The sequence below is a fragment of the Heterobasidion irregulare genome (genome assembly GCF_000320585.1).
Source record: "Heterobasidion irregulare TC 32-1 unplaced genomic scaffold scaffold_06, whole genome shotgun sequence".
NCBI lineage: Eukaryota > Fungi > Basidiomycota > Agaricomycetes > Russulales > Bondarzewiaceae > Heterobasidion > Heterobasidion irregulare.
Window position 1 is genome coordinate 587,365 of NW_009258202.1, and position 26,673 is coordinate 614,037.

Below are 26,673 nucleotides of genomic sequence, written 5' to 3' on the forward strand. Positions count from 1 at the left end.
ATCGGGTATTCAGGGCTTCGCAACCTCAGGTTAAGATAATTTGGTGCGAGATCTTGTCATATTCCAGTCGACATGTTCATCGCTTCAGATCGTCTATTATAGGTCAACATTCCGAGAGGATGGAGCTAGCTGGGGCTACCTAATTCTCCGCCAACATTGCCAGCACGCTCTCCAAAGCAACCTTCGGCTTCAACAGCACAGCACGATTCCGCTTCCCATCGTCCCTCTTGAGGTCTCTCATAAGACCCATACTCGTTGTGCACATCACGGGTCCCGATTCCTTTGCCTCCGTGTATCCGTCCTCCATGTTGCGAACGTCAAACATCTCTCCGCCCATCACCACCATCGGCAACAGCATGCTTGTCGTGATCCCCTCCCCGATCGCCTTATTCAACCTGAAAACAAACGTAGCGACCTCTCGAAGTCCATCGCCTGCTTTCTGGAGAATTGCATGCTTGATTCGAGCGCGGTCTCGATCCCGACCTGCACAGAGCACGCATGAAGTCAATGTCTCCGCTAGGAAATCGGCGAGCGAGTCTGGTGTCTGTTCTTGGTGAAACACTTTTTGGGTGTACTGGTGGGTCAGCGCTCTCCATCGTCCAGAAATTGCCGGTGGTTCTGTGCCCGATTGAGTAGGTCAATTCGATATCATGGAACAAGAGGTTACTCACCTTCGTTCTCAAGTGCAGAGAAAATACGATCCATAGCTTGGTTCAAGCCATGATCAGCGAATTGCCATTGTGACATGAATGAAGCCACGATATGTGTGAGGTACGCTTGAAACACGACCTGCAGGGCAAGCGGGTCTTCTATCTGTGATGCAAGTTGGGTGATCTCGGCTATGCGTGGAGTCGACCAAGAGCGGATTTCTTCGAGCACTGCGTGTGCTTGCTCGTCCTCATTCACGTTGCGCACCGTCTTCGTTGTGTCCCTATCCTGCAGTTTTCCGTCCGTCTCACATTCTTCTTCGCTCTCCCATTCATCGGAAAGCACGATAGCGACCTGGAATATCTCATAGTTGAGCCCCTCGATCTGGTCGATAATCTCCTTTTCCGTGAAGGACTCTTGCTTGGTCAGGAAGACTTGGGCTACCTCGAGCTCTCGCGTCCTCGTGTCCAACAGTGCGTTGTTCTGCGCAAGCATTGTCTCGATGGCCGCGGTCTGGGATTGGAGCTGTGATATCGTCTGCTCACGTCGTGTAATGATTTCCTTTGCCCTCTGTAGGTCCTGCTCGCGCGTGTGCAAGATGGCAATGGACTGGTCCAGCTTGCTCTGTGCCTCGTCCAATGCTTTCCGTTCCTTCCTATACCTCTCTTCTAGATCAGTGGAATGCTGTCGTGCTCGCCGCAGCTCATCATCTGTTTTCCGCAGCTGCTTTTGAAGATCAGGGACTTCGGGGACTTCGGGCTCAACCTCACGATGCGATGCTCGTCCAGTCGAGAAGGAAAACAATAGAAAGTGGACGAAGTTCCAAGGGACTTTGATAACCTTGAACGCGAATGCGAGTAGTGTCATGGTGTCTTAGAGTGAGAGTGGTCCTACCCAATGTTTATTTATAGGATGTATCTAACGTTCGGATGTAAGCAGGCGACAGAATTCTCATTGTTTGCTGCATGCTGCAAGTGCTTCTCCAACGCCTGTTGTGACTGTGTGAATCATCAGGCGGTATGCACACGCTATCATCATTCCGGCAACACCATTACTCGTGACTAGTTCCGAGCGCCTGGATACTTGTCAGCGATGTTTTCGAAGACCTGGATGCTGTAATGAAATCTAGATGGTGTGGAGGAGTTCGGTGTGTAGTGTTGTCCTTCCCATACCAGTGTTGTCCTTCCCATACCCTGTCGTTCTGGAAGCTAGTTCAAACAAAGTCCTTTCTCTGGCGTCTCCATAGGATGATTGATGGAATAGAACTTGTACGTCCAGGCCACGATGTGAACACGGCGCTGCGCAGTTAACGATCAAGGCGACCGCCACATGCCCGACTTCATTGTGCGAAAAGCTCTAGGCTTTGGCTACATGTGGCAGCCCGCAGTATTCCAGACGTGCATTGACGAAACGTAGATTTAGTACAGTGTCAGATGCTCAAAACCGACACCTCGGGCATCCCTGGACGCGAGTTGCTTCTGCGTTCGCAAAACTCATTGTACAGACTTCGAAAGAGCTAAAACACCTCGGAAGGACCTCTACTATTTGTTTATCAGACCAAAATTTTCCGTGCTTGGGAAAAAGTTGGGGTGATCTCCCCGAATCTGGGCTCTTCCATATATAGTAAGTAATATATAGTAATCGATTATTCGGGGTTCTCCAAAAGTCCAAGGTCCATCATGATGCAAGATCTGATATGACGATGCGAACAATACTTGCGGACCACAAACTCCACTTGTTGACCTGTGAGGCATTTTCTATACTATTGGTCAGAAGAATGAGCAACCAAAGGGGTCATTAGAGTAAACATACCAATAAGCATCTTGATATCTCTAGGACTTCTGAAAGAATGCTCAAACAGTTTGAGTTGAACATGCATCAAGCAACAGAGGCATAGAGCTCTACTAGTAGCCATAATTATGCTATCTTCCTTATTTATAAAATGCCTTTTTTTCACAATAAATCAAAGCCAAATATCTTCTAAAACCTTAAGTCAGATCTCAGTAATAGCAGGATAATCTGCCAGAATCAAGTGCCCATGAATACATCTCCACTGGCTGACTCAATAATACAAATTGGTATTTGGTTGGAGAGCCAAAATAAGGGCTCAACCGGGAATTGAACCCGGGACCACTCACACCTTGCTTACATAAGTAAGCGGGGATGAACCCGAAGCGAGTATCATACTACTAGACCATTGAGCCATGCCAAAATATGTCATTTAAAATTTCATAACAGATGGATGGTCTCCTCCACCTGCTATCCCTTATCGAAGTCACGACGTGTTCCATTTCCACAACTTGCCTTGCCCCGAACACAAACACATCTCGGACTCGCTCACAATGTCGACCGTATCTGAAGCAACGTCACGTCCCGTCGAGCCTGTCGCGCCCACCACCGGGGCTCCTATCGATCCAGTGCCCCTCTCATTCCCCGCTGTTCTCCGCAACCCAGGGCTCAATAGCCGCTTCGCCCATCTGCACCGCGGGGGAGACAGCGAGGGACGACCAGCTCCAGCTCCAGTTTCGAACCCTACCCGGCGCGAAGACAGAGAGGGCAAGCGCTGGATCCGACGCAAGGAGAACGGTGCGCTCGACAGGATCCTGATGCCTTCGGGGCGCATTCACACCCGCTCTCGCCTTGCTCTCTAGCCCGATTCGTCGGCAACCCGCACATCGCGGCGCCCACGAAGCGGGACTATGCTCCTGTGCGCCCGACCACACACCCGACGTTCCCAGTCCCCCTCCCGCCTTATCTCCCGCGGAACGTAGCCCTCCCGCATGCTGTTCCTCCCCCGATATCGCCAGACACAGCGAATGCGGGTCGCTTCAGTCTTTCGACGCGCGGCATGCGTCGCACCCTCCGCAAAGCTGGACCCCGCACGCAGGCGCTCGTCAAGGCGGTCGAGAACGAGATCGTGGGATGGCTCTCAGAGGGCGGTGTTGTCTTGCAGCCCGATGGCACGCTCACGGCGGGGTTCGAGGGCCTCCAGTTTCCCGGACGGGCGATCGGAGAACAGCAAGGTGTGCGGGAGGTCGAGAGGAGCCCGTTGAAGCTGGTGTGGTGGATAGAGGACGACGCGTGGGCGAGGTACGTCGTGCACTGCTGCGCGCGCTACTACGAAGTCGTCAGCTTCAGTGAGTGTCTTTACATCGGACCTCTCCGCCGTTGAACTCAGCAGCTGTCTAGGTAAAGACACCTCCACCCACCGTCTCACGCATCTGCTCCGCCCGAACGTGACTCGCCCGGACCACGCTGCCCGTGCAGCGCTCATGACACCACCCGCAACGGACTTGGACCTCTCCTCGCTGTCATCTTACGACTCTGACATCCTCTCCTCCTTCTCTGACATCCTCTCCGACGCCACCCACTCGGACGCCCTGTCCGAATCCGAGAACGGCGGGGGCCCCCTGTCCGACATCGCGTCTGATCATGAGCCACTCTCCGACATTGCCTCGGATGCAGGTGCCGAAGCTGACGTCGAGCGTGAGCGCGCAGAGGAGAGGCCGCATTCTCCTGCATCCGTCGGCTCGATCTACCGCGATGGGATGCAAGACGCCGACGTGTGGTCCGTGGACGGCGATAGCGAGCTCGATCGCGCCATCGTTGCCCTCTCTGTACAAGATTCTCCTGTCTCGTCTGTCTTTCCTGAATCCATGAACCAGGAAGAAACACCCCGTCCGAGACATGGTGCGACATACCGCAGGCGCGTATGGGATCGCAACACGCGATCAGCGTCGTCGCCGTCCAGATCGCCTGCGCGGCGCGGGCCCAGGAGACGAATGGACACCCACATACTGACCAGTACGGCCCGGACGGGCAAGGCTGCAGGAAAGGGAGAACGGAGCTTCTACGAGTACCTATTCAACTGATACAGAGTCAGTCAATTCACTCAGACGATTTGGGGGGATGAGAGTCGCGATCAGCATCAGGGGTTGTCATGTTTATACACGTGTATGAGTTGTGTATCGTATATAGAGACCTCCGCAGTGCGCAGGGGGGAGATGACGTCGATGTTGTACAAATAAACGAAATCGTCCGAGAATGGGATCTTGAAAAACAAGAAAGGTCATTATAAAATACGAATAAAAACCACATCTACCCGGTGAATACACGGGCGACGAGGTACAACGTCGACCCTGTGAAACGCTGCAAATGGCCGTAAGGTCGTCAGCGAACGCGTCAAGATACAGCTCAGGCGTACGATGATGCTGGTGATCCCGACGAATGCAAGAACAAATGTCATATATGCTTTGGCAGCAGTAAGACCACCGCCAGGTTTGAACGTCTCGGTCGATTGACCTCCACCGAGAATTCCTGCCAGCAACAAACCCTACACATGTAAAGGACGTGATTAAAAAACTCATTTACACGATACAAGACCAGAATATTCACATTCGATAGTACCCAGGCAAGGAGGACCTACGGTTTCATGCATCGGTAAACAGAACGTAGGGAGCAGAAGCACAAGAGTTACAACCCACATTGGTACGCACGCCGGCATAGTAATCTTTCGCTGCCTGCTCCTTTTCGGCATTCGACGGACCAGCCTTGCTGCGCGAGACTGGCGTGCGATGCTTCAAGTTCGACAGCGCCTCTTCGTACATGTCGTTCGCGTCGGCTGCCTCAGCGAGCATCTCGACGTCGACCTGCGAGTGAGAGTCTTGGATGACGGCGCCGAGGTCGCTGTCAGGTGTATTATCCTCCTTCGTTCCCCAAGATATCTAACATGCGAATAAGCATTCTGAGTGAGTCGCCATGTATGACTCAGATAATATAACACACACATCATCGAGATTGGAGAATGCGTAGCTAGATGGAAGATTCATCAATTCCGCATTGTGAGCGTCAAGGAGACCTACATGTTGAGAATGTTGATGTATGACGGCGACAGGAGCATGTACGGCAAGAAGCTAGTCAATAAATGCCACGGGTCAAACGCAAAAAGGCTGGAGAAAGTGTAGACTAGACACTGCGTTAACAGGCGATCAATTCCAGCATGGCCAGGATAGGGTCATACCTCCATAGGTGACAATAATGCTGAATAGCATGATCTGGTAAGCTCCACCACCTTGTGATGCTGCCATGATAGAGCATTTTACAGCCGCGAAGATGAGGTACACCATTAGGATCGCAAGGGATATGGCGATGAGTTTATATTTCCAATGAGCTCTGTATTGAATAGCACTCTCAGCCTTGGAACATGTCTATGATACAGATACACAATCACTTACGCTCGAGGCTTATTTCCCATCGAAAATAGGAAGCACGCAATGACGATTGAGGCCAAAGTATACTAAAAGGTTCAACTGTTAGCACAGCACGCCAAAAAGGAGACTGGAAGTTGACGAATGACCTGGATAATGGAGTTGAAGTACCGGATGCCCTTCATTTTAAACTCGGGGCTTTCCAAGGATGAGGTGAGGATGACAAAGAACAAGTAGAAGTTGCCCTGTGCACCACCGTCAAATTTATTACTTCGAAATGCCATGAGACAATGTGACTTACGATGGCAAACCACGAGGAGACCAAATTCAGAATATTATAGGCAACCTGGGCGAGCAGCGCTACCTTGCGACCAAAGCTATGCCCCGAACGCATCATCTGTCCGACATGTGCGATGGCGTAAGTTGCAGCGAAGAAAGAGCCATTTAGCCATCGACGGCGTTGACTGATAAATTCTGGTAGGTCATCAGGGACATCGGTCTCGCCAACAGCGCTCTTGACGTAGCGAAGCACCCTGAAAATGGCAGAGTCAGTGATATGAAGGCTGCGAAGTCAATGATGCCTACCAGCTTGAATTGGCTTTCGCGACCAATTCAAAACACAAAATACGCTGCGAAACCTAAGTCACTATCGTCTACCAATACATTCTAGCAATGACAGACATACATCCTCCGCAAGATCTAGGTGCCATATTTAGTTCTCAATGATCTCGACGTGAGAAGAGAATTAAGGCTTACACATGTTCGAAGTGAAGATATCGGTATCTCGACCATGAAGAACCTCTCCCTTGAAATAAGAGGCCAAGGGCCCCAGCCCATTCTTGTCATTTTGCAGTGCAATGTATCTGTAAGCGGAGAAAGCACCGGGCTGTGTAATTTCTGAGTGAGACATAGCCATGCAGAATGCTGAGCTACTCACCAACACACTGATGTACCCGAAGAGACTTTCCGTAGGCTTATCGAGTATATTGCTGATCTTGTATTCAAAATTTTGCGCAGCGACTGTATATTTATTCAACATGTCAGACTTTCCGGTTTAGAAGCTTTACGGCAAAAGACTGACCTAAAGGATTCAATAATGCGATCCAATTTTTACCCTTATATGCCGCAATTTCCCCACATGCTCCAGCAACGTTTGAATTAAGATCGAACGTCTTCCAAAGATGGTATATGCTCTTATTGCTAGGCCTGGTCCCCACGTCGAGAAGGACGCATACATTGGGCTAGATGTAGAGAGAAAAGATGATAATGGGCAAGGGAGTGTTTGATCATGTAAATGATACCTCACTTGTAGCATGGAACTGAAAGCGTTGAAGAACCATCGATGGCTGTTGATTTTCTTTTGGTTCTTCTCTTTCATACAAAAGATGATCTGCGTCGGCACAATGCCCTTGTCTGGATACTGGAAGTGTAGATTAGGATCCAAGGCGAAGGAGGTCGTATACTCGAATAAATGCGCGGTGACCGCTTTGTTATTGACCATGTTCTTCATGTGCCCTCCGGGCTGATATACGCCGAGCAGGGTAAGGCAATCGAGCACCCGGGGGTGTATCTTCTTGCGACCATCAGACACTATGCAGACTACCACCTAATATCAAAGTTAAACCGTGCTCGAGAGGAAGAGTCGAAAACCGCTACCTTCTTCCAAGCATTGACTCCCCAAGTCTGGGAGTTTTTGCGCGAGCACAGGTGAGAGATGTTGCGCATGACGCCATACATGGTTCTGCAGAATAACACTTCGTCTTCCTAATAACGCATACGATCCAATTACAGACGCATATAGAGGAAGAAGCATGCTATATGCTCACATTATACATAGTGATACAAATAAAGAGCTCAGTGCGTCTCCCGCTCTCGTTTTGCCGCAGAAAGAATCCGCTCCCCTCAAATTCGTCAGGGTCGCAGGTGACGGCAGTATAGCGCGCCTCCATCACTTCGGTGTCGCCCTTGCGCGGCAAGACAAGCTTCGGAGGAACAGGCAGTTCGACGACGAGATTACCATTTGTGAGTTGAACGCGTTTCTTAGTCTTGTGTCGTCGAAGGACGCGTCCAGAAGGAGCCGGCCCAAAGTGACGCGTCTCGACAGGTGTCTCAGGAAAGTCCGATATTGAGGTCTGCTTCCCGTCAGGGAGGGGCACTGCGCGGTTCACGATGATGTCTGGCGGTCGAGCCATCATACCGTGTTTCTCAAGGTCGGCGAACTGGTCGTCGTCCAATTCGTGTGGAGCGCTCGTGTGATCCATACTGTCATCTCCATCAGACTGATCGTCACGTTCGACCGCAGGGGTAGGGGATCGCGAGCGCGGAGGATAATATGAATCGCGCGAGTTAGTCCCAGAAGCGTATGCTTCAGCGTCATGACGAAAGTGGTCTATGTATTGCGGCGATCCTTGTTTGGGTGAAGCATCGGCGCGTCTGTACAGACGGCTGGGGCTGTCGTTCGACAATGATTTGTTTGGAGATGAGATTGGGGGTTTTGGAGAGGTTCGTGACGGTAGTGTACCGCGGAGAAATTCATCGTATGCAGACAGTTGAGACTGAGGACGCGATGGCCCCGTGATGTGCGAAGGGACGAGTGGTTGCTTTAGTGCCGCGGAATCGGTAAAGGGATCGTCTTCGCCTCGTGTTATGTGAAGGTCGCCCCATCGAAGTGGTTCACCGGAGTCGATGGTTGGAAGGTAGGCATGAGGCCGATGAGATTCGACATTCACCAGGCCTTTTTCGTCCTGAACTTTGGTGCTAGGTTGTTTGTAATAGACTGCTGTCGATCCTGAGGAAGATGCCTTTCGTGAGGATGACCTTTGTAGTTTCGGCGCACCGTTATATCCCCCATTCACTCTACCACGCATATTTGTGGCAAATTGAGTGTCATAGGAACTGCTGGAGAAACGGTTCTGCAACTGATCGACGGCTTGACTTATTGTGTTAAAATCTGGCATACGGGGCTGGGGAGGAGCGCTGGTGTCCATCAGAGCATATTGTAGTGTCCGAGAACCGGCAGATCTTTCTTGAGACTGCGAGAGAAGGACTTCAGATTCATCGTCGTCGTCTGTGTGGTTCTGTAAAGGTGCTGATTCGTCATAAGGATAAGATGGGGCAGGTTTGCGACGAGCCATTGTAATAGGATAGGATCGTGATAAGCGTCGATATTTCGTTGCTGTCGTGAGTCGTGATATAACGAAGGCTGATCAAGTAAGAGGAAACAGTATAGAGGCTTCAACCTTGTCAACTGTGAGCTCGGCGGCTGAGACGCGCACTTGACGCGTCCAGTCAACAGACCACGTGAGCGTGGTGCTCAAAGACTTTTGGAACTGAGGCAAGTCTGAGGCAACCTGAGTCAGTTATGACAAATCTGACTACTACATACTATCCGTCCTCATCACTGAAATCTCCAACGAGTTCGCCGATGGACCTTACGAAAATACTTACAATAATAAAGTATCAACTATGATAGTTCATACAGGTTTAAAAGACTAGCCATTACCATTTCGCATCCCCTCTGTGCGCAAGAGGATTCCGCACAGACGCTTCCAGGTTACAAGTTCTGGTCGGCCATCTTCTTGTTTCAGTTCGAGATCCAGCTCAAAACCCCTCAACTTCCGCTTCTTAACGAAGAGTTTCATCTCGCCTGCCGTATCTTGACCGCGCTCAAAGATGTCAACCATAGGCAAAGAACGCTCCTCTGTTCTGGACGTCAGCCTCGGGGGGACGCTGAGCTCTGCACAAGTAACAGGGTGCGTCGTAATGTCCACGTCCATTGCGTCCTTGCTACTCGTCGTGTTCATTGAGTCCATGGAGATGCTTTCTCCCACCTGACTAGGAGAACGGCGCGAGTGCGAATTGGCAGAATGTGTAGGATACTGGCTCGCGGACACTTGGCTATAACTGGCGACTGGTAGAGAAGAAGATGGGACTGGTGACTTTGGGAGCGGAATACATGCTGTATGTCGCTGATCAAGCGCTTTCTTCAATCGCGAATACGTCATAGAGTCATCACGATCCGGTAGCAAGTCCTTCACTGCAATAGGACTAGGCTGTCTGTGTTGGGGAGCTGCTATGCCAGGCACTCCGAATGATGATTGCTCTCCATCATGGCTGTCCTCAACTTCCTGGCTGGACATCGTCTTGGAATTCTCGCGCTCTCCGGATCGCGTCAATCCTTCGATACCCACTTCGTGCGAATCATTGGGGACAAGCAGATGCCCACCTGGCTGAGAAGATGCCTGTGCAGATACGTCCAACGGGTTATTCTTCTTGCTCGTATGAGACTCGCTTTGGCTTTGAGACTGAGACGGATTGTGAAGTTGTGAAGCGTTGCCTGATGTGTCTGAGTCGGCGACCAATACTTTGCTTCGTTCGTCTGAGATGCCGTTCGATCGCGGCAGCACTATTATTGGCAGAGGGACTCTCCTTCTATCAGGATCCATGAAGAGGTTTGGCATCGAGGTCACTTTATCAACAGGACGAGTCAAAGGGCGGCGATCAGGGGGCAATAGTGGTAGTGAAGATGAATGGAGGACAGGCTTCTGCCTCTGTGCTGGCGTTGGCGCATGGATCGACGATAGGAAACTATTTGGAGGTGAAGAGGGGAGGGGTTCTCGTGATGCTGAATTTGGTGAAGGCTGAGAAGAACTGCCCTCGGAGCCATCCTGTGGCACACGAGGCGAAGGCGGACCGAAAGAAAGAGAGGGTTTAGCAAAGGATAAGGAGTGAGAGTCCGGCTCTTCATCAGCAGACTCGGCGTCAGATTCGGATGCGGCTGTAGCTGACCATTGAGATGGGGTTGTCGGTCGAATAAGGGGGGAGGAAGGATCCGGGACAGGACTTCTTGTAGGGCTCGAGAAATCCAAAGGACCACGGTCTGCATGAGTTGCTCAATTGCATATGTGAGATGAAAGGTGGCCAATGACTCACCGGCACGTCGACTGTTTGAAGAGGAGCCGCCCGCCTTCTTCTCAGCCAAGGGTTCATCTTCCAATGGCCGCTCCTGTTTGACTATGAGACCTTCAACGAAAGCTCTATGATTAAATGGCCGCTTGACATGACAGTGATGGTAGTCCTTACTAGGATCAGCGAGACCTTTGATTGCCATCATATCCAGACCTAGAAGCCTTTCATCCTGCATGACGGACTTGGTGGAAAATGAGATGCGAAGATGTACGAGTTGAATTGAATTATGGTTTACATGCCAAGACTTCCTGTGCTCTCGTGTTAGATCGACCGGCCTTGCAGGCTTGAGCAATATCTTTGCTGCAACCGGCGAGTTGTTTGTATTCAGTGGCATCTGAACTTCAGACGTGATGGGAGCGGGCTCGACAGTTTTCTCGACAGCTGAGTGAGATTGGGCATCCTGTTGTTGCTTCCGAGCTTTGAGGACATTCCTGTCAAAGAAGGTCTGTTCGGCAAAAGATCTCAGTGATACTCAGACAACATACCCATCACCACCGCCCTTTCGCAAACCGTCCATCCATTCCTCGAGTAGCCTACTATTCTTCAATTCCTGAGGGGAACCGAACATAGGTTCCTGCGCACTTCCGATAATCTCAACATAATCAACATCGAGTGCTAAAGTAGACTCTTTAGTCATCTTTTTGACCCCATTGCCAACAGGACGTCTCGTAAAGAGAGGGCGGAAGTTTTTTATCAAGACAATGGCTCCTCGATGTTGAGTGAGTCTCATGCCCTGACTATATTCTTCCAGACTGGAGAGGCGCCTGGAGGTCAGTAAACATCTGGATTTCGATAGGAGATTCACATCAAAGCTCACTGCAGGGCCTGATAGTGGTCCAGAGCATCCTTGGTAAATCGAGCAGGTATGGAATAATTTCGGTCAGAGATAATTGCCCAGACACAGTCGTCGTTCTCTGACTCTTGGTATGTGAGAAACTATCATCGCACTATCGACATCAGTAATCAGACTCGGAGGTTCACCTGAACGAATTTACCTCAATAATCTGAACTTTCTTACACTTCGTGTAGACAGGAGCACTGCTCAGGCTGCTGCCATATGTTTCAGCAGCATTGATGAAATAATCGTGGATCCACGGTGAGTTAAGAGTGTCTGCCATCGGTCAGCAAGATACAAGTGTCAGAAAACCACTCTCGTCGTAACCCCGGCGTTTGTGAGCAGAGGCGCTAGTTCTTTCAAACAATTCGAATGTTGGAAGTTGAGAACATGGGGTAGTGACAGTGACAAATGTGACAGTACGTGTCGGCGACGCGACAGACGCGACAAGACGCGCTTCCAAGACACATGAAGATGATTCGTTCAAAACCACAGTCCACATTATTATCCTCATGGATAGCGCATACTAGCCACGAATACTTATGCTACGACCTCAACATATTTTTGGGAAAAACACAACAATCTCACCATGAGATTTCGGGTGAATAAAAGAAGCAGACTCTATTGGGACGACACAATTAATCCAATACAGCATACTTCTTCAAGTGTTCTGGAATTGCATCCTCCAAACCCTTTGACTTGAGCCAGGCCTTAGAGAATAATCGGCTCTGGTACCGGTAAGCACCATCGCAGAGAATAGTTGCGATAGTTTTCCCTACACGATGAAGTATTTAGGAACAGAAAGGATAGTACAACAATAATGGAGGTTCACCTGGGCCAAGCTTCTGTGCCAGTTTGACGGCAGCAACGACATTCAAAGCGGAGCTTGCACCCAAATACAATCCCTCGGTATCCAAGAGATCATACACCATTGTGAGTGATTCTTCATCCGGGATGCTGAAAGCGCCAGAGAGTTTCTCCACAAATGTGCCAAGGTTGTTGGTGATGCGACCCTGGCCAATACCTGACCGGACCGACGTCAGCACTTTTGCCTGGCAAGGTCTGATTTATCTCAACTCACCTTCCGTGATTGAGCTTCCTGACCGCTCCGTCAGACGGCCCCCACTAGACACATAGCTCTGGAGGACACTGCCCGGTGGATCGGCCAACCAAATTTGGGTCTTCCCCTCGCTTTTTTCGTGCAAGAACTTGCCAACGCCAGCCAAGGTGCCGCCCGTACCCGTCGCGCAGATAAATCCGTCAAGCACGCCGTTTGTCTGCTCCCAAATCTCAGGACCGGTCGTGCGATAGTGCGCATTCGCATTGGCGGTATTATCGAACTGGTCGGTCCAAATCGCGTTGGGAATGCTTTTTGCATAGCCCCGCGCCTGGTGGTTATAGTTTTGCGGGTTCTCGTACGCGACTGCGGGAACGGGGTGTACCTCCGCGCCCAGCATGCGCAAGAGATCTATCTTCTCTTGACTCTTGCGATGCCATTGAGATTCGCGAACCCGATGTATCGTGGTGGACATGATCACAAAACGCACCTGGGTATTTGGCATGAAGATGACGCATTTATATCCCTTGGCTCTGCACACATGCGCGAGACCTATACCGGTGTTTCCGGCAGTCCCTTCGACAACAGTGCCTCCTGGTTGTATGCTGGGTCACGCCCGATGGATTCAGATGTACATGAACCAATGATACACACGGTGCACGCACCGACCTTGTGCCTCAGCATCCTCGACGACTCCCAGGGCAGCACGGTCCTTGACGCTACCTCCGGGATTCTGGAATTCAGCCTTACCGTAGATGCGAGACCCAGTTTGTTCCGAGAGTGTCTTCAAATAGATCTACATACCAATTTTAAGCATCTGGGCATGAATTAGAAAGCATTGACAAACGAGCGGGGTGTTTCCGACCGCGCCAGTGAAACCGTTCACTGCCCTCGACGTGAATCCTCGCGCGAACGGTTTTAGGATCGAAGCAGCCATTGCTGTGCTACAGATCAAAGTAGGAGAAAGAGCCGTGGAAGTCCTGCACCAGCCTCCACCACTTCCTTCCCAACCTTCGAAGGCGTCATTCTTCGCAATGTATGGTTATGTAATCGCCTGAATATGTTGCGGAATATGATCGGGAAGTTTTGTTGTTTATTACGAAAGTATCTCTACTTCGTCGAGAGCTCTATACACTATAATGTCGCTCTGTACAATTGGACGTCAACGTGTCCTTGAGCCTCCTGGAAACGGCATGTATTAACTGTTTATCGGTGGACCGCAGTAAGGAGTGTATTGGGGATGAAGATAAGACTGCTGGGCGACAACTCAGGAGGAGGGCATAGACAGACTAGGTATCTGTTGGGCGTGAACGCGTCGTAGAACCATGACCAGAGAGACAAGCAGGAACGATATGGGGTATAATGGCAGAAGGAAATATTATGAACATAGAGACGGCTCCGAGGGAGGGAGGTCGAATTAGGACGATAAAGCAAACTGCAGCGCTCACTGTTGACGCTTCTTCACGTTCTGCGACAACCATTGCAAACCTTCAAACAACCCTTCTCCTGTTGTCGCACAACTGGAACACGTATAGTGAGCAGATGATGCTTCTGGCTATCGCACGAGGATGTATCGCTTACCTTGGGTGCACATACCAAGAGCGGTCACGCATCCGATGCAGCCCCAATTTCTCTGTCACCTCTGCCGGCGACATAGCTAAAAGACGAAGGATGAGAACAAGCGACAGGGAAGGAATAGGCCCACGCACCTCCCGGTAGATCCTGCTTATTCGCGAACACGAGCAGTAAACACTCCTTCATTTCCCTGTCACTCAATATCCGGTGCAGCTCCTGCTTCGCCTCGTCTATTCTTTCACGGTCCTGGCTGTCCACGACGAAAACAAGGCCTTGCGTGCCTGTGTAGTAGTGCCTCCACAAAGGCCGAATTTTGTCCTGGCCTCCAACATCCCAGACATTGAACTTCACGTTCTTATATGTTACAGTCTCCACATTGAAACCGACTAAAGCAAAGCATCAGACTTAGCATGAGATAAAGGGAGGGGTGGGAATGATGACCTGTTGGGATGGTGGTGACTGATTGATTTAACTTGAGCTTGTATAGGATGGCTTTACGACATGTTCAGCATTTCCGAGGATTGATAGAAGTGCAGTCACATACTCGTCTTCCCAGCAGCATCCAGCCCCAGCATCAGCAATCTCATCTCTTTGTTGCCGAAAATCTTGCCTGTGTAGAATGGCCATGTCAACAGCTACAGACGCGGTCGACTAGACATCGAAACGGTAGGCAGGGTACACACCTAGAGCCTTTGAAAGGTTAGCACCCATGTTGGTTGAATGCGGGGGTAAAGTAAAGAACGACGAGGAAGGCCTGGGAGATGAAAGGAAATCAGAAGAGGATTGGAGACGGAGTTCGCCAAGTGGAAGGTGGCTCGAGACCTGGACACATATCATTCAACGGACGGGACCCCGGAAAACCCCGACTCACTGAAAAAGTGGTCTCCGCGCGATGCACAGAGAAATTCCAAATTACATGCAACATGGCAAGAGATACGAATTACAGAACAGCGTGTGAACCAGGTATATGCACGACGTAGTAGATGAAAATAAGCAGGAGCCCCGAACACACCAAAAAATAAATATACAGAACAGGACTGTCTATCCGGACGGAATAGCTGCCCGCCCCAGCTGACTCTGACTGAAGACCTTCAGCCAACCATCTCCCATATCCGACCGCAATGCCTCTATACGTGCTCTAAAAGCGTCCACGTCCTTGAATTCGTCACCCACCGCCCCCGCCTCCGTCGTCACCCCCGGTGCTTCATACGCAGACGCGTTGACACGAGCCCGTCGCATCGCGGATTTATGAGCGCGCAGACTGCCCGTGCGGTCGATACGAGACTTTGCCGGCAACTGGGTAGGATCAAGGCCGGCGGCAAACGTATGCTCGGTCTGTGAGCGCCGGTGCCGAGTCTTGGTAAGAGTCCCCAAGTCAGCAGGCTTGAACGATGGCGGAGGGAGTGTTGTTTCTGGACCAGGATGTTGAAATGATGCGTGCCCTCCGTCCTCTGTGAACTCGACAGGACGATCAGGAGTGCGGTCTGCCGTGCTGTCGTCTGTGCGAGCGTCTCCCAAATCGACAATACGCTTGACCTTCTTCCGCTTGCTTTTACCGACTACAGCTGCGGCAAAATATGGTGAGGCATTGCGCGAAGATGACGAGGGTGGGAAGGTGGGGCTGCTGGAAGAGCTTGCACCGTTGGTGTAAGACAATGCAGGGGACGCAGCCGCTCTAACGGGCACAACAGGCGGGGAGTACGCTTTTGAGACCGGACGAGCGGAAGTCATCTGCTGTGGTGGGGCTGTAGTGAAGTTTCGTTTCTCGTAGAACCCTGCCGCTGTCCCGTCTAGTAAGATATTCTTCCCCTCCTTCCAGAAAAGGTCAAAGCATTTGACGCGGTAGCCCTCTTCGAGCTCGATGAAGGGGTTGCCCTCGACCCAAACTTCGGCGATGTTCGGAAGGGTGGACAGCCTGCCAACTTCAGCGGTCTCCTCGATAGCATTGTTGCGAATATCGACACGCTCCAAGCCCATGAGTCTCTCGAGACCACAGATAGACTCCAATCGATTGTGGGATAAATTAAGAGTCAAGATCTGTCCAAGCTGCTTGTAAATGCCGAGCACAGAGTCGATCATGTTGTCGGAGAGATTGAGGGAGACGAGGTTGTATAGAGTAGAGAGACCTGGCGGAACAGACACTAGCAGATTAGAGGATAAGTCAAGGTGTGTCACGGAAGTCAGATACGGCAGAGGCGTCATGGGGATGAACGTCAAGGAGTTATCCGCGAGAGATAGATATCGGAGTAAAGCCCACTTCGACGAGGATAGCTGAGGAGCCGAAAGTTTTGGAGGGGAGGGAGGGAGTACGGTGCCTTCGTCCTCTGCATCTTCCGAGTCTTCAGATATCGCTTCAGGCAGTCGCGTACTGTGGAAAGACGATTGGCGAGAGGGGCCATGAGTAATGTTCTTTCTCCGGCTTGTCTCCGTCCCCTGCCTCCTGGCCTGATCGTCCAGCACTGCGCCAATGAGCACGTCCGACACATCATCCAGCCCACTCTTCTTGATCGTCAAACTCCACAAACTGTCTGCTAAGCGGTCCCACCCAAGTAGCGTCCGCGGGTCGATGTCCGTGCATTCTAAACTCTGCAAGTTCTTGAACGCATCGAGCGGCAGCGCGTTCTCGCTCGGAGAATCATTAGCGAGCTCAGCGATCTTCTTCGGCCCAGGAGCGCTCAGCGAGAGCGCCGGTATCTTCGTGAAGCTGCTGAAGAGGTACCGGAGCTCCTGATCGAGGCTCGGGATTTCCGGACGTCCCCACCAGCCTACGCCGAGCGACAGGCGCGATACCACGGAGAGGGACGATCGGATGGAGGAGAGTGACATCGTCTCCGCCCTGTCAGTGCCCGAAAAAATATTGACATAATTCATGGGTCGCGACGGGCTGTCCACCTTGATGTCCAGTGAGCCCACGTCGAATCCCTGCGCCTCGAGGCGCATAAGCACATAGAAAAGGCGGTGCGTATCGATGGAAAATGCAAGCGGCTTAGGTGAGTTGGTAGGAACCTGTGCGCCAGCGTCTGCTGCGAACCAGGAGAGGGGGTTGAATACGCTGGACCCCGAGGCGGGCGTCGGCTTTGCTGAGCGCCGCCGTCGGTGAAAGCCAGCCTCTGCCAAACGATGTTCATTTGTGTGGATAAACGTCGCTAATCGACGTAGATATTCGTCGCCGGGTTCAAGCTCCATGGAGGGTGGTGGGTATGTGGAAGGCTTATAGCAGTGCGGTGAGTGGCCTGTCGCCTGCAGTGCGCTTAGATCATGATTACGTAACGAGTAATTGTAAACATATTGGGTCCACGGAACGCGTCAGTCTCTCACTCTCCGCCATATTCATCGGTACGTCCTTGTCGCCTAGGGCCACACACGCCACTCATTTCCCTCCCTCTCGATGCAGATACTTCCAAACATGAAGCTCACGGTGAAGACGCTTCAACAGAAGGTGTTCCAGGTGGGCATTCGCTTCTCAATTACGGTAATTTGCGAGGCGAGCTGAATACGCGAATCCAGATCGATGCTGAGGGCTCGGAGACTGTCGGCGACTTGAAGAGGAAGATTAACGAGCTACAAGGCCATCCCATTGAGCATCAGAAGATCATCTACTCAGGTAAATGCCCATCTGCCTGTCTTCATGGTGTGAGATGGCTCAAAGAATCCGCTCCCAGGAAAGGTACTCGGGGACGAGAAGACCGTAGAATCATGTCAGATAAAGGAGAAAGATTTCTTGGTGTTGATGGTGTCCAAGGTATCTTCTCTATTGATGTTCAAATTTTATCGGAGTTTTACACTCACCGCGCGCGCCAGCCCAAGCCCACACCTGCCGCTTCGACGAGCATCGCGAGCACTTCGACACCCGCACCCGCCGCTGTTGCGCTACCTGCTGCTGAGTCTGCTCCAGCTGCTGCACCTGCACCTGCGCCTGCGCCTGCGCCCGCCGCGCCTGCTGCAGAGCCAGCCCCCGCGGCTCCCGCCGCACCCGCCGCAGCCCCGCCCGCATTTGGCGACATGAGCTCTTTTTTGACCGGAGAAGCTTTGCAATCCACTATCCAGAACATGGTCGAGATGGGATTCCCAAGAGACCAGGTTCTGCGCGCGCTGAGGGCCAGCTACAACAACCCAGATCGGGCAGTCGATTACTTGATGAACGTAGGTCCTTTTGGTTTCCTCACGCAAAAGCCTGTTTCCAATTCTTGCTAGGGTATCCCAGCTCATTTGGAGGCTGAGGCTGCCGGCCCACAGCCACAGGTGCCCGTTGGTGGATCAACAGCCCAAGTTGGAAACCCTGCCCTTGCAGCTCCCCTTCCCGCTGCACCACAACCTGCTGCCGCATCTGCCGGCCCCCAGAATCTTTTCCAGGTTTGTCAAGGCCATGACGACGAACATTGTTCTGTGCTTACTTGATCGCTTTTTTTCAGCTGGCTCAGCAGCAGCAGCAGCAACAGCAGCATGTACCTGCTATGGGTGGTGGGCTAGGCGGTGCTGGTATCGGTGCCGGTGGCGGGGGAGGCCTCGACCTGTCTGCACTACGGGACAACCCTCAGATCGCACAATTACGGGAGATGGTGGCCCAGAACCCAGCTATGATTCAGCCTCTAATCCAGCAGCTCGCCACCGCAAACCCACAAATGGCACAGTTGATCGCGCAGAACCCTGAGGCGCTGTTCCAGCTACTAGGAGGTGGTGAAGACTTTGACGAGGAGGGACCACTGCCGCCGGGTACACAGGTTGTGAATATCACGGTGGAAGAGCGTGCGGCAATTGAGAGGGTAAGCGCGTATCTGGATCATCCGCTGTCATCCGCTGACAAGGCTGTTGCTCAGCTGGAGGCCTTGGGATTCTCGCGAGACGCCGTGATCGAGGCGTACTTTGCGTGCGACAAAAATGAGGAGCTGGCTGCGAATTACCTGTTTGAGGGCGGATTCGAGGATCACTGAAGGGATGGCGAAGTACTGTATCATACGATCTCTGCGCACTGTGTTTTTTTTTGTGATATGTTTGTGGTCAGCGCAGCAATGGACTGTGTGCACTGGAGGGCTTGGCCGTGGTGCCCGAGAGAGCAGACGGAATTGGAAATGGAGAACAGCCTTTGTTCACGTATGGAAGAGAGTCAATTATATTCGCAAGACTGCCGCCCACGCACAGGCCAGCAAGCCATCAACGCCGCCCACTACAAAAAGGTTGCCATGCTTCTTGTCTGTCCAAGACAATGTTCTTGCTTCCTCTCCCCCTGCTGGCCCTCGTCGTCGGGGCCTACGCCGGCTCCGTCACAGACTACGCCCCTCGCGTGAACCAGCCATGCCCCACCGATCCTCTTATCCGCGTCTTCACCCCGCAGAATCAGTCTCTGCATCCACGCGAACAGGACTATGTCAACACGCGCCTCTCGCAGGTCATCCCCAACGAGTGGAAGAACTGGGTCGGCAACGGCACGAGCATCGGGTACAGCCTCGACGCCTTCGGCGGGAACTTCAGCAAGATTGGGATCGCCGTCAGCGGGGGCGGGTACCGTGCGGCGCAGTTCGGCGCCGGCGTTTTCTCGGGGCTCGACGCCCGCAACGAGTCGGCCAAGGCCGCCAGCACGGGCGGGCTCCTCCAGGTCTCGTCCTACTGGGCAGGCCTCTCTGGTGCGTCGACCGCTATGTCGTCGCGTCGCGTACCACCGTGTGCCCAACTCGAGACCCGTTCATCTAGGTGGCTCATGGCTCACTGGAGGGCTCTACATGAATGACTGGCCAACGGTGAAGGACATGGTGTTCGGCAACGGGGGCGACAAGCCTGGCTGGATGCTGGACTTTTCCCTCGCCTCTCCGGACGGCGACGACATCTTTGACGACAAGAATCAAGAGTGGTACGGTAGTATCATTTGGAGCATCATGGCAAAGGCGGACCTAGGCATGTAAGCCGCAACTGTTCCCCGCTGTCTTGCGCGCTTAATCCTCACGGGCCGACCATGTAGAGACACCAGCCTGACTGACCCATGGGCTCGCATGATTTCCTATCATTTCTTGAATGAAACGACGCCCAGCAATTTCTTCTCGAACGACACTGCCCATGGAGCAGGCCAATTGTGGTCCAACATCCCGCTGTCCGATCCCTGGCAACAACATATCCCTCCGTTCCCGATCATCATGGCGGATTCTCGCCCCGTGGGCTCCAATCTTACCACTGCGCTTTCACCGGATCCTGTTGCATACGAAGTGCGCTATTCTGGCTCCAGGTTGCAGACAGGGGTTAATGCGTGATACATTTAGATCACACCCATGGAGTTTGGCTCTTTTGATCCCAAACTATCTGCGATGATGAACCTCTCTTACGCCGGCACCCACTTGAACAACGGTCAGCCAGACAACGACACAGCCTGCGTGACGCATTTCGATCAGGCAGGATTCGTCATGGGCAGCAGTGCCAGTCTGTTTAATGTATACATTCGCTGCGGGAATCATCCTAAACGGCGTGATATTGACAATGACGTCTCCACGTTTTATAGCAAATTCTGGACTTTGGCAGAAATACGATCAGCGGGTTCCAAGGAAGCAGTGCATCTGCCATACTCTACGTGCTCAGCCGCCAGCTGCAGGAGGTTCGCACCCGCGCGGATGACGTTGCGAATTGGCCAAGTGTAAGTCCTCCCTTCAAGCAGCTCGTGCTGCTTCGAGCCTTACAACTTGCGCGTCCAGCCATTTCAAAACGTCAAGCAAGGCAACTTCGAGGACTCGAGCTCGCGATGGCTCGAACTCATCGACGGGTCGTCTAATGGAGAGAACGTCCCGCTGGGTCCTATGTTTGTGAATGCCCGAGGCCTCGATGTCGTTCTCGCCGTCGACGCAAGTGCCGACGCTCTGGGCTGGCCAAAGTGAGTCCACGCCGCGACTGAACGGCATCCGCTTGTTGACGTCCGCTTCCGCACTTCGTCAGTGGTTCATCGCCACTGCATTCTGCAAGTCGGATCGCCACTCTCCTCCAGTCTTCTCATCAGGACTTCCCTCCCTTGCCGGCATCTCCGGCGGACTTCCTCTCTACCGGCGTGAACATGCGGCCCACTTTCTTCGGCTGCGACCCAGCGAAGAATCCGCCCGAATATCCTATGGTCATCTACTTCCCCAACTCGCCCCCGCTCAATGGCGACGATCCGGTCACCAAGTGAGCTCTTTCCGCACAACCTCCAATCCACCTCTGACTGCCATATACCGCGCAGCTCTGACACGTTCCAGCTCGATTACACGCCGGAGCACACCCGGCTGTTCATCGACCAGGTCCACGCAAACACGATCGGCGGCTTCCAGCCCGACACGAACTCCCCCGACCCCAACTTCGGCCGCTGCCTGCAGTGCGCGGCGCTCGACCGCGCGCGGTACAAGACGAGTCCGCTGATCCAGCGCTCCGACTTCTGCGCGACGTGCTTCAAGCAGTACTGCTTCGACCCCAGCAACCCGCCGTCCAAAGTCGCGCTGCCGAACCGCAAGCTCGCGTTCAAGAACCCGGACCCGACGGGCTTCAAGGGCGTCGCGAGCTTCTTGAGCACCAGCAAGCTGCCCATCGCGCTGGGCTTTCTCGGCGCCGCCATCGCGATCGGGGCGCTGATCGGCTTTCTGTACGTCGTGTTTACTTTTCCTACCGGGCCAGGCCGAGCCGGATTATGCAAGGTCGGAGGGCTGACCGTCGCTGACATGGACAGGTGCTGGAGGAAGAAGCGACAGGTACGTGTGGCGCAGTACAAGCAGGTCGCAGGGCTGCACGAAGACGACGACGGCGACGAGGCGCCGTTCGCCCAGCACGGCCACTATCCGCGCGACTCGACGGTGCCGTATGGACCGTCGACGTACGAGATGCCGTACATCCCGCCAGAGACGCGAGACCCATACCAGATGCACCACAGCGACTCTGACATGCCATACGTGCCCGAAGCGCAGCAGCCGCTCGCTGCGAACCGCTGAAGGCCTTTTTTTTTCTTACGCCTTTCGTTTTGGGACATCGGACCCTTTCTGTGGGGTTTGCGAGCTGTAGTTCAGCTATGTAGAGCATGATATATAATCGGTGTTTTGTTCAGTATGGGTATTATAAAAATAAAATAAGACACATGGGTAATCTCAACCTTCCGAAAAATCCAGGTAGATCGGGGCACCTATAACCAGAAAAAAGCGGCTTGTCTAAATGATCTCGTCCAACGTCATCTCCCCGTCGACATTCAATGAACGGCGACCGTTCATCTTGGCGGTATCGCCGGCTTTGCTGTGTGTCATTGAGCCGACATTCGTGCTCTGGTTCACCAAAGGGACACGACCGACGCGAGTGATAGTGGTCCTAGGCTTGAACTCTGACGGGACTGCGATGGATTTGTACATGTTGAGCTCATGCTGAAGGCTGTCGCCGTGAGCAATCACAGCATCGCGGTCGAGGGTAACCGTGAGGAGTGCCTGAACGATGAACGCACCGTGAATCAACCGGCACCGGACGTTCGAGAGAGATAAATCACCTGTTTAGTTTCTGCGAGCTCCCTTCTAATGCGGTCTAGGTACATGACTCTCTGGGCGGGGTTGTTATGCCCCAAAATTTCTGCATTGAACTTACTGAGACGTTCTGCCTCGTCCTCAGCCAGTTCATTGCGAGCTGCCAGTGCCTCAACCTCCTCAATCAGGCTCTGGTAAGCCTCTTGATAGCGCTCGGCATCTGTGAGCTCACTTGTTAATCTGTAGAAACGCAGGTCAAGAAGATAATCGACGGTTGTTGTATCGAGGAACATACTGCTCAATTTCAGCGCGCAGGGCATCTTCTGCCATTTTATGCTTCTGGACTGACACAGCCATTCTTTGACTTGCCTCGCGCTCCTTCTTCAGAGCCTGCTCTTGAGAGGTTTGTAGTTCCTGTATCTTTGACTCCAAAGCCTGCAGCTGTTTCGTCAGTGCTCCTTCGTTGGCCTTGGAAATCTCCATAGATGAGACGGCAATGGCTAGCTGGCTCAGAACAGTGTCACGCTCTGTGCGAAGGGTGTGCAGATCAGAATCAAGGGCAGTTCTGAAGACTTCTGCAGCCTTCAGCGCGGAAGAATACTGTCGTACAGTCCGGTATGCTCCGTCAAGGTCGCCGATAGACGTGGCATAGGAAATGAGGGTACTGTGGGCAATAAGACGGGATGCTTCGTATGACAGACGATGGGTGGCAACGGAGGCATCGCAAAGCGTTTGCTGAACCCTCCACATATTGGATTTTGCTGTAAAGAGTTCGCCGATAATGTCATCGAACTCGTCCATAAAGAATTTATCTTGAAGACTGTCTCTCCATGCATTTGAATAGAAGGCCAATTGTCGAGTGGAATCGTCGAGACTGGCGAGGAGTATGCTGTTCTCGTCCTTCGTTTGTCGGATCAAATTAGCCAATTCCACAACCTGTCCCTCTGAGTTGGCCAGCTTGCGTTCAAGACGCATCACTTGCATCTGTAGACCAGCATGCTTCAGCCTGAGCGGGTCGTGGGTCGAAGCAGGGACGGAAGAACTGGCAAGACGGCCATAATCCTGTGCCACACGTTTGAGGAGTAATTGCATGTCAGTGAGCCTCGACAGCAGTTGATCTTCTCTGTTGCTGCCCTCCTCGCGAGCTAGGGCCAGGGCAGCTTGGGCTTCTTCCGCCAGTACACAAGCCTCCTTCATGCGCGTCTCTTCTTGTCGTGCGCTCAGACGTGCCTCCTTGACCTCGGTCTCTGCGGTTCCCCTGATCTCTTGCGTACGAGCCTCCGCCATCTCCCTTTTCTTCTTCTCCGCCACCACCAGCTTCTCCAGCTCTGCTATCCGCCTTTCTGACTCTCGCCCTTCATCTCTCCTCTTCGCCTCCAATGCTTGTAGTGCCTTCCTAACGTCGCCGGCCTCCCCTTGTTTGGATACCAGCTGCACACGTTCATTCTCTGCCGAGCGTAGCTTCACACGCAGCTGTCTATTTTCCAATTCCTCCGCTGTGTTCGTCTTCTTCAGCTCGATTATGCGTGCATCTAAGCCTTCGTTTTGCTTCTTCAATTTTTGCAGCCGGTCTGCTTGCTCTGAGTTGGCCTTCTGTGTTCGCGACAGTTCGACCTTCAAACGATCTAGGTCTGCTTGGTACTAAAAGCGTCTAGAATCAAAGAGAAGGCATGTTAATGTGCTCGTATAACTCACGGCTTTCTTCCCGTCCGCATGTATCCTTTCCAGCTCATCGAGCTTGCGTTGCAAAACGGCATATCGGTCGATACTGTGAGTCTTCGCCCCCAGAATGACTCCCTTGTTGTTCGGGGCTTTAGCCAGCATCATGGAGATGGAATCAAGGGATGGCCACGGTGGCAAAGACAAAACGAACTTGTCCAAACTAACGCAAACAAGCGCGTCGCGCTTTCAAGGTCACGCGAGCACTGATAGATTGAGCGTGCTCAACGTGCATTTTGACCACAATAAAAAAAATGGAGGGCAATAAACTAAGTTACGAGTCGGCAGCCTATGTTTGTGATGTTTCAGGATCGTCGAGTTCCTGGTCTTCCTCGCCCCTCCTCTTCCATATGCCTGATCCCCCAGTGTCGATCAAGTACTGCAATCGTGGCGATACCTCGTACCCAAACTCTTCCATCTCTTCAAGGGCCAGTCTGTACCGGGAGTCGCCTTCCGAGACACAACGACGAATGATGGCTTCGTATAGAGCGATCGGCGGGTAGAATTTCTCCGCTTTCATTTCCTCCAAGTAGAAGAACGCGTCCTCGTACGTCTGACCCGTCAGGCAGAGAACAATGAGACGCTCATATGTGAGCACGTCTGGTTTGATTTCGGCCGCCTTCATGTCAGCCATGATTTGATCGCCGAGTTCCCGATGTCGCGCCGCGACGCATCCCGAGAGTAAAGAATTGAAGGTGTCGACGTCGGGTTTCACTTTGAACTCTGGGAAAATTTTGTACGTGCCAAAAGCACGCTGCAAATCGCCTTGCGCAACGGAAGCCTGCAGGATAACGTTTATGGCAGTGACATCAACGACATCACCTTCCTTATGCAGCTCGTCCAACGCGTCCCATGCGCGGTCGATAGCGTCAGAATCGTCTTTGATGGCAAGGAATATGGAATTCGAGGTTTGCAATGTCGGAGGCACGCCTTGTGAGCGCATAGCTGCGAGGAACTTCATTGCGTCCTTGATTCGATGTGTTCGACAAAGAGCCTCAATAACAGGGGCAAAGTGGAACTCCTGTAGCTGCGCATCGATAGCTTGGAGATGATGAAGCGCGTCTGTGGCGAGTTCGGGCAGCCCATGTCGACCAGCAGTATGAAGAACTTCGAGGCAGACGCCTTCATCGGGCGCGACCTTCAGGTCATTGACGACCTTGGGCCAGAGACGAAGAACGCCGTCTTTCTGGTAAGTGATATTATAGTTCATACTTAGCATGCGCAGAACATTGATAAACTCACGTAAAGGCTTTCTGAAGATGCAAGGAGACACTGAATCCAAACTTGAGTACCGAGCCTGCGTATGGAAGATGCCTCAAAATTCTCTGCCAAATCTATAGCCAGGCGAGGCTGACCCCGGGCCGCAGCGAGTGTGATCACTTCCTCCGCAGTCTCAAGCTTCGGAAATAGTTCACGACCCTCCATCTCCACCAGAAGTCGCAAGGCCATCTCCAGGTTCGAGACAGACGTATACCTCCGAATCAATAGCATATATGTTGTCGCATCGGGCTCAATCCCGGAAGCCTCCATCTTCTTGTAAACGTCCCACATCTGCTCTGTGTGCTCGTGATGCAATGACTGTATCACAATATAGAAGTAATTAGTGACTTGAGGTGAGCGTAGATTATGTAGCGGGGCTTTCCTGGATAACAGAATTGTAGGATTGAAGGTTCGGCTCTATGTCCAGGGCCTTCATGTCATCCAAAAGCGCCAAACACTCTCGGGGCGCGCGAAAGTTGGCAAACAATTGAAGCAAGAGATTGTAGGTGAGGAGGTCAGGCTTTACGCCATGAGTCTTCATCTCCATGGCGATTCCGAGGGCCTGCATAGACTGCCCTAGATCCACACATCGTCCGAGTCTTAGATTGTATGAGGACACTTGAGACCTAGAGAGGGAGTCTTGTTTGAATGACCAGGGCTGGCTACGCAGACTACTACTAGAGCGAGGGTATGAACTGCCTTGTGTGTAGTCCTCATCGGTATTCCAGAGTGTGTACGTCGATGCGCACCGTCGGTGGTGAATGCCAGCTGGTGATGAAGAATAGGTTGGAGTAAGTCTAAGATGGAAGCAAGAATATACAACACACAATCTGTCAGGGCGCGTAACAAACGGCTATTCAACTGTGACCCCGAAGCAGGGGAGCGTTTTTGAGCGACCGAGAGCGCATTTCTGGAGGAAGATGCGAGCATGACCAGCAGGATCCAACTTGGCGCGTCCAA

At 52.4% G+C, this 26,673-nt stretch overlaps 11 protein-coding genes across 11 annotated transcripts; 3 read left to right on the top strand and 8 right to left on the bottom strand.

Moving 5' to 3' along the window:
* Positions 1–77: 77 nt before the first annotated feature.
* Positions 78–1,522, bottom strand: HETIRDRAFT_434550 (uncharacterized protein). The gene is made up of 2 exons (XM_009548898.1): positions 672–1,522; positions 78–618 (listed from the first exon to the last, which is right to left on the bottom strand). Exons 1-2 carry the CDS (start codon positions 1,513–1,515, stop codon positions 140–142), a joined length of 1,323 nt encoding a protein of 440 aa, XP_009547193.1. The 5' UTR covers positions 1,516–1,522; the 3' UTR covers positions 78–139.
* Positions 1,523–2,958: 1,436 nt separating this feature from the next.
* On the top strand, positions 2,959–4,688 carry HETIRDRAFT_459276 (uncharacterized protein). Its single transcript, XM_009548899.1, has 3 exons — positions 2,959–3,234; positions 3,300–3,785; positions 3,838–4,688. Exons 1-3 carry the CDS (start codon positions 2,991–2,993, stop codon positions 4,518–4,520), a joined length of 1,413 nt encoding a protein of 470 aa, XP_009547194.1. The 5' UTR covers positions 2,959–2,990; the 3' UTR covers positions 4,521–4,688.
* A 58-nt stretch (positions 4,689–4,746) lies between these two features.
* On the bottom strand, positions 4,747–8,047 carry HETIRDRAFT_45068 (glycosyltransferase family 2 protein; the record flags this gene model as incomplete). Its single annotated transcript, XM_009548619.1, has 18 exons — positions 4,747–4,797; positions 4,853–4,981; positions 5,044–5,070; positions 5,133–5,372; positions 5,436–5,460; positions 5,511–5,613; positions 5,669–5,820; positions 5,883–5,944; positions 6,005–6,100; positions 6,157–6,388; positions 6,441–6,484; positions 6,541–6,554; positions 6,612–6,741; positions 6,793–6,875; positions 6,937–7,096; positions 7,162–7,461; positions 7,512–7,619; positions 7,682–8,047. 18 exons carry the CDS (start codon positions 8,045–8,047, stop codon positions 4,747–4,749), a joined length of 2,322 nt encoding a protein of 773 aa, XP_009546914.1.
* Positions 8,048–9,346: 1,299 nt separating this feature from the next.
* HETIRDRAFT_320137 (uncharacterized protein) lies at positions 9,347–11,941 on the bottom strand (the record flags this gene model as incomplete). The annotated part of the gene is made up of 5 exons (XM_009548900.1): positions 9,347–10,734; positions 10,788–11,254; positions 11,309–11,587; positions 11,641–11,759; positions 11,819–11,941. 5 exons carry the CDS (start codon positions 11,939–11,941, stop codon positions 9,347–9,349), a joined length of 2,376 nt encoding a protein of 791 aa, XP_009547195.1.
* A 197-nt stretch (positions 11,942–12,138) lies between these two features.
* HETIRDRAFT_384970 (uncharacterized protein) lies at positions 12,139–13,700 on the bottom strand. Its single transcript, XM_009548901.1, has 6 exons — positions 13,563–13,700; positions 13,381–13,511; positions 13,206–13,320; positions 12,740–13,142; positions 12,491–12,682; positions 12,139–12,433 (listed from the first exon to the last, which is right to left on the bottom strand). The coding sequence occupies exons 1-6, from the start codon at positions 13,650–13,652 to the stop codon at positions 12,297–12,299; spliced, it is 1,068 nt and encodes a 355-aa protein (XP_009547196.1). The 5' UTR covers positions 13,653–13,700; the 3' UTR covers positions 12,139–12,296.
* Positions 13,701–13,895: 195 nt separating this feature from the next.
* HETIRDRAFT_476051 (uncharacterized protein) lies at positions 13,896–15,047 on the bottom strand. Its single transcript, XM_009548902.1, has 6 exons — positions 14,974–15,047; positions 14,835–14,900; positions 14,732–14,782; positions 14,425–14,676; positions 14,297–14,372; positions 13,896–14,235 (listed from the first exon to the last, which is right to left on the bottom strand). Exons 1-6 carry the CDS (start codon positions 14,999–15,001, stop codon positions 14,160–14,162), a joined length of 549 nt encoding a protein of 182 aa, XP_009547197.1. The 5' UTR covers positions 15,002–15,047; the 3' UTR covers positions 13,896–14,159.
* Positions 15,048–15,165: 118 nt separating this feature from the next.
* HETIRDRAFT_476057 (uncharacterized protein) lies at positions 15,166–17,488 on the bottom strand. The gene has a single exon (XM_009548903.1). The coding sequence runs from the start codon at positions 17,474–17,476 to the stop codon at positions 15,332–15,334; it is 2,145 nt and encodes a 714-aa protein (XP_009547198.1). The 5' UTR covers positions 17,477–17,488; the 3' UTR covers positions 15,166–15,331.
* Positions 17,489–17,617: 129 nt separating this feature from the next.
* Positions 17,618–19,320, top strand: HETIRDRAFT_384981 (uncharacterized protein). The gene is made up of 8 exons (XM_009548904.1): positions 17,618–17,626; positions 17,685–17,738; positions 17,798–17,894; positions 17,953–18,032; positions 18,092–18,433; positions 18,485–18,643; positions 18,703–19,053; positions 19,108–19,320. Exons 2-8 carry the CDS (start codon positions 17,697–17,699, stop codon positions 19,219–19,221), a joined length of 1,185 nt encoding a protein of 394 aa, XP_009547199.1. The 5' UTR covers positions 17,618–17,626; positions 17,685–17,696; the 3' UTR covers positions 19,222–19,320.
* Positions 19,321–19,488: 168 nt separating this feature from the next.
* On the top strand, positions 19,489–22,335 carry HETIRDRAFT_384983 (uncharacterized protein). The gene is made up of 9 exons (XM_009548905.1): positions 19,489–19,911; positions 19,979–20,183; positions 20,313–20,484; positions 20,539–20,706; positions 20,775–20,906; positions 20,965–21,140; positions 21,203–21,427; positions 21,483–21,878; positions 21,963–22,335. Exons 1-9 carry the CDS (start codon positions 19,494–19,496, stop codon positions 22,219–22,221), a joined length of 2,151 nt encoding a protein of 716 aa, XP_009547200.1. The 5' UTR covers positions 19,489–19,493; the 3' UTR covers positions 22,222–22,335.
* Positions 22,336–22,548: 213 nt separating this feature from the next.
* Positions 22,549–23,724, bottom strand: HETIRDRAFT_24876 (uncharacterized protein; the record flags this gene model as incomplete). Its single annotated transcript, XM_009548588.1, has 4 exons — positions 22,549–22,701; positions 22,761–22,974; positions 23,030–23,299; positions 23,432–23,724. Coding segments are annotated over 4 exons (930 nt in total), but the record flags the coding sequence as incomplete, so codon positions are not given.
* A 922-nt stretch (positions 23,725–24,646) lies between these two features.
* On the bottom strand, positions 24,647–26,650 carry HETIRDRAFT_384986 (uncharacterized protein). Its single transcript, XM_009548906.1, has 4 exons — positions 26,541–26,650; positions 26,096–26,481; positions 25,692–26,031; positions 24,647–25,635 (listed from the first exon to the last, which is right to left on the bottom strand). The coding sequence occupies exons 1-4, from the start codon at positions 26,641–26,643 to the stop codon at positions 24,743–24,745; spliced, it is 1,722 nt and encodes a 573-aa protein (XP_009547201.1). The 5' UTR covers positions 26,644–26,650; the 3' UTR covers positions 24,647–24,742.
* Positions 26,651–26,673: the final 23 nt, after the last annotated feature.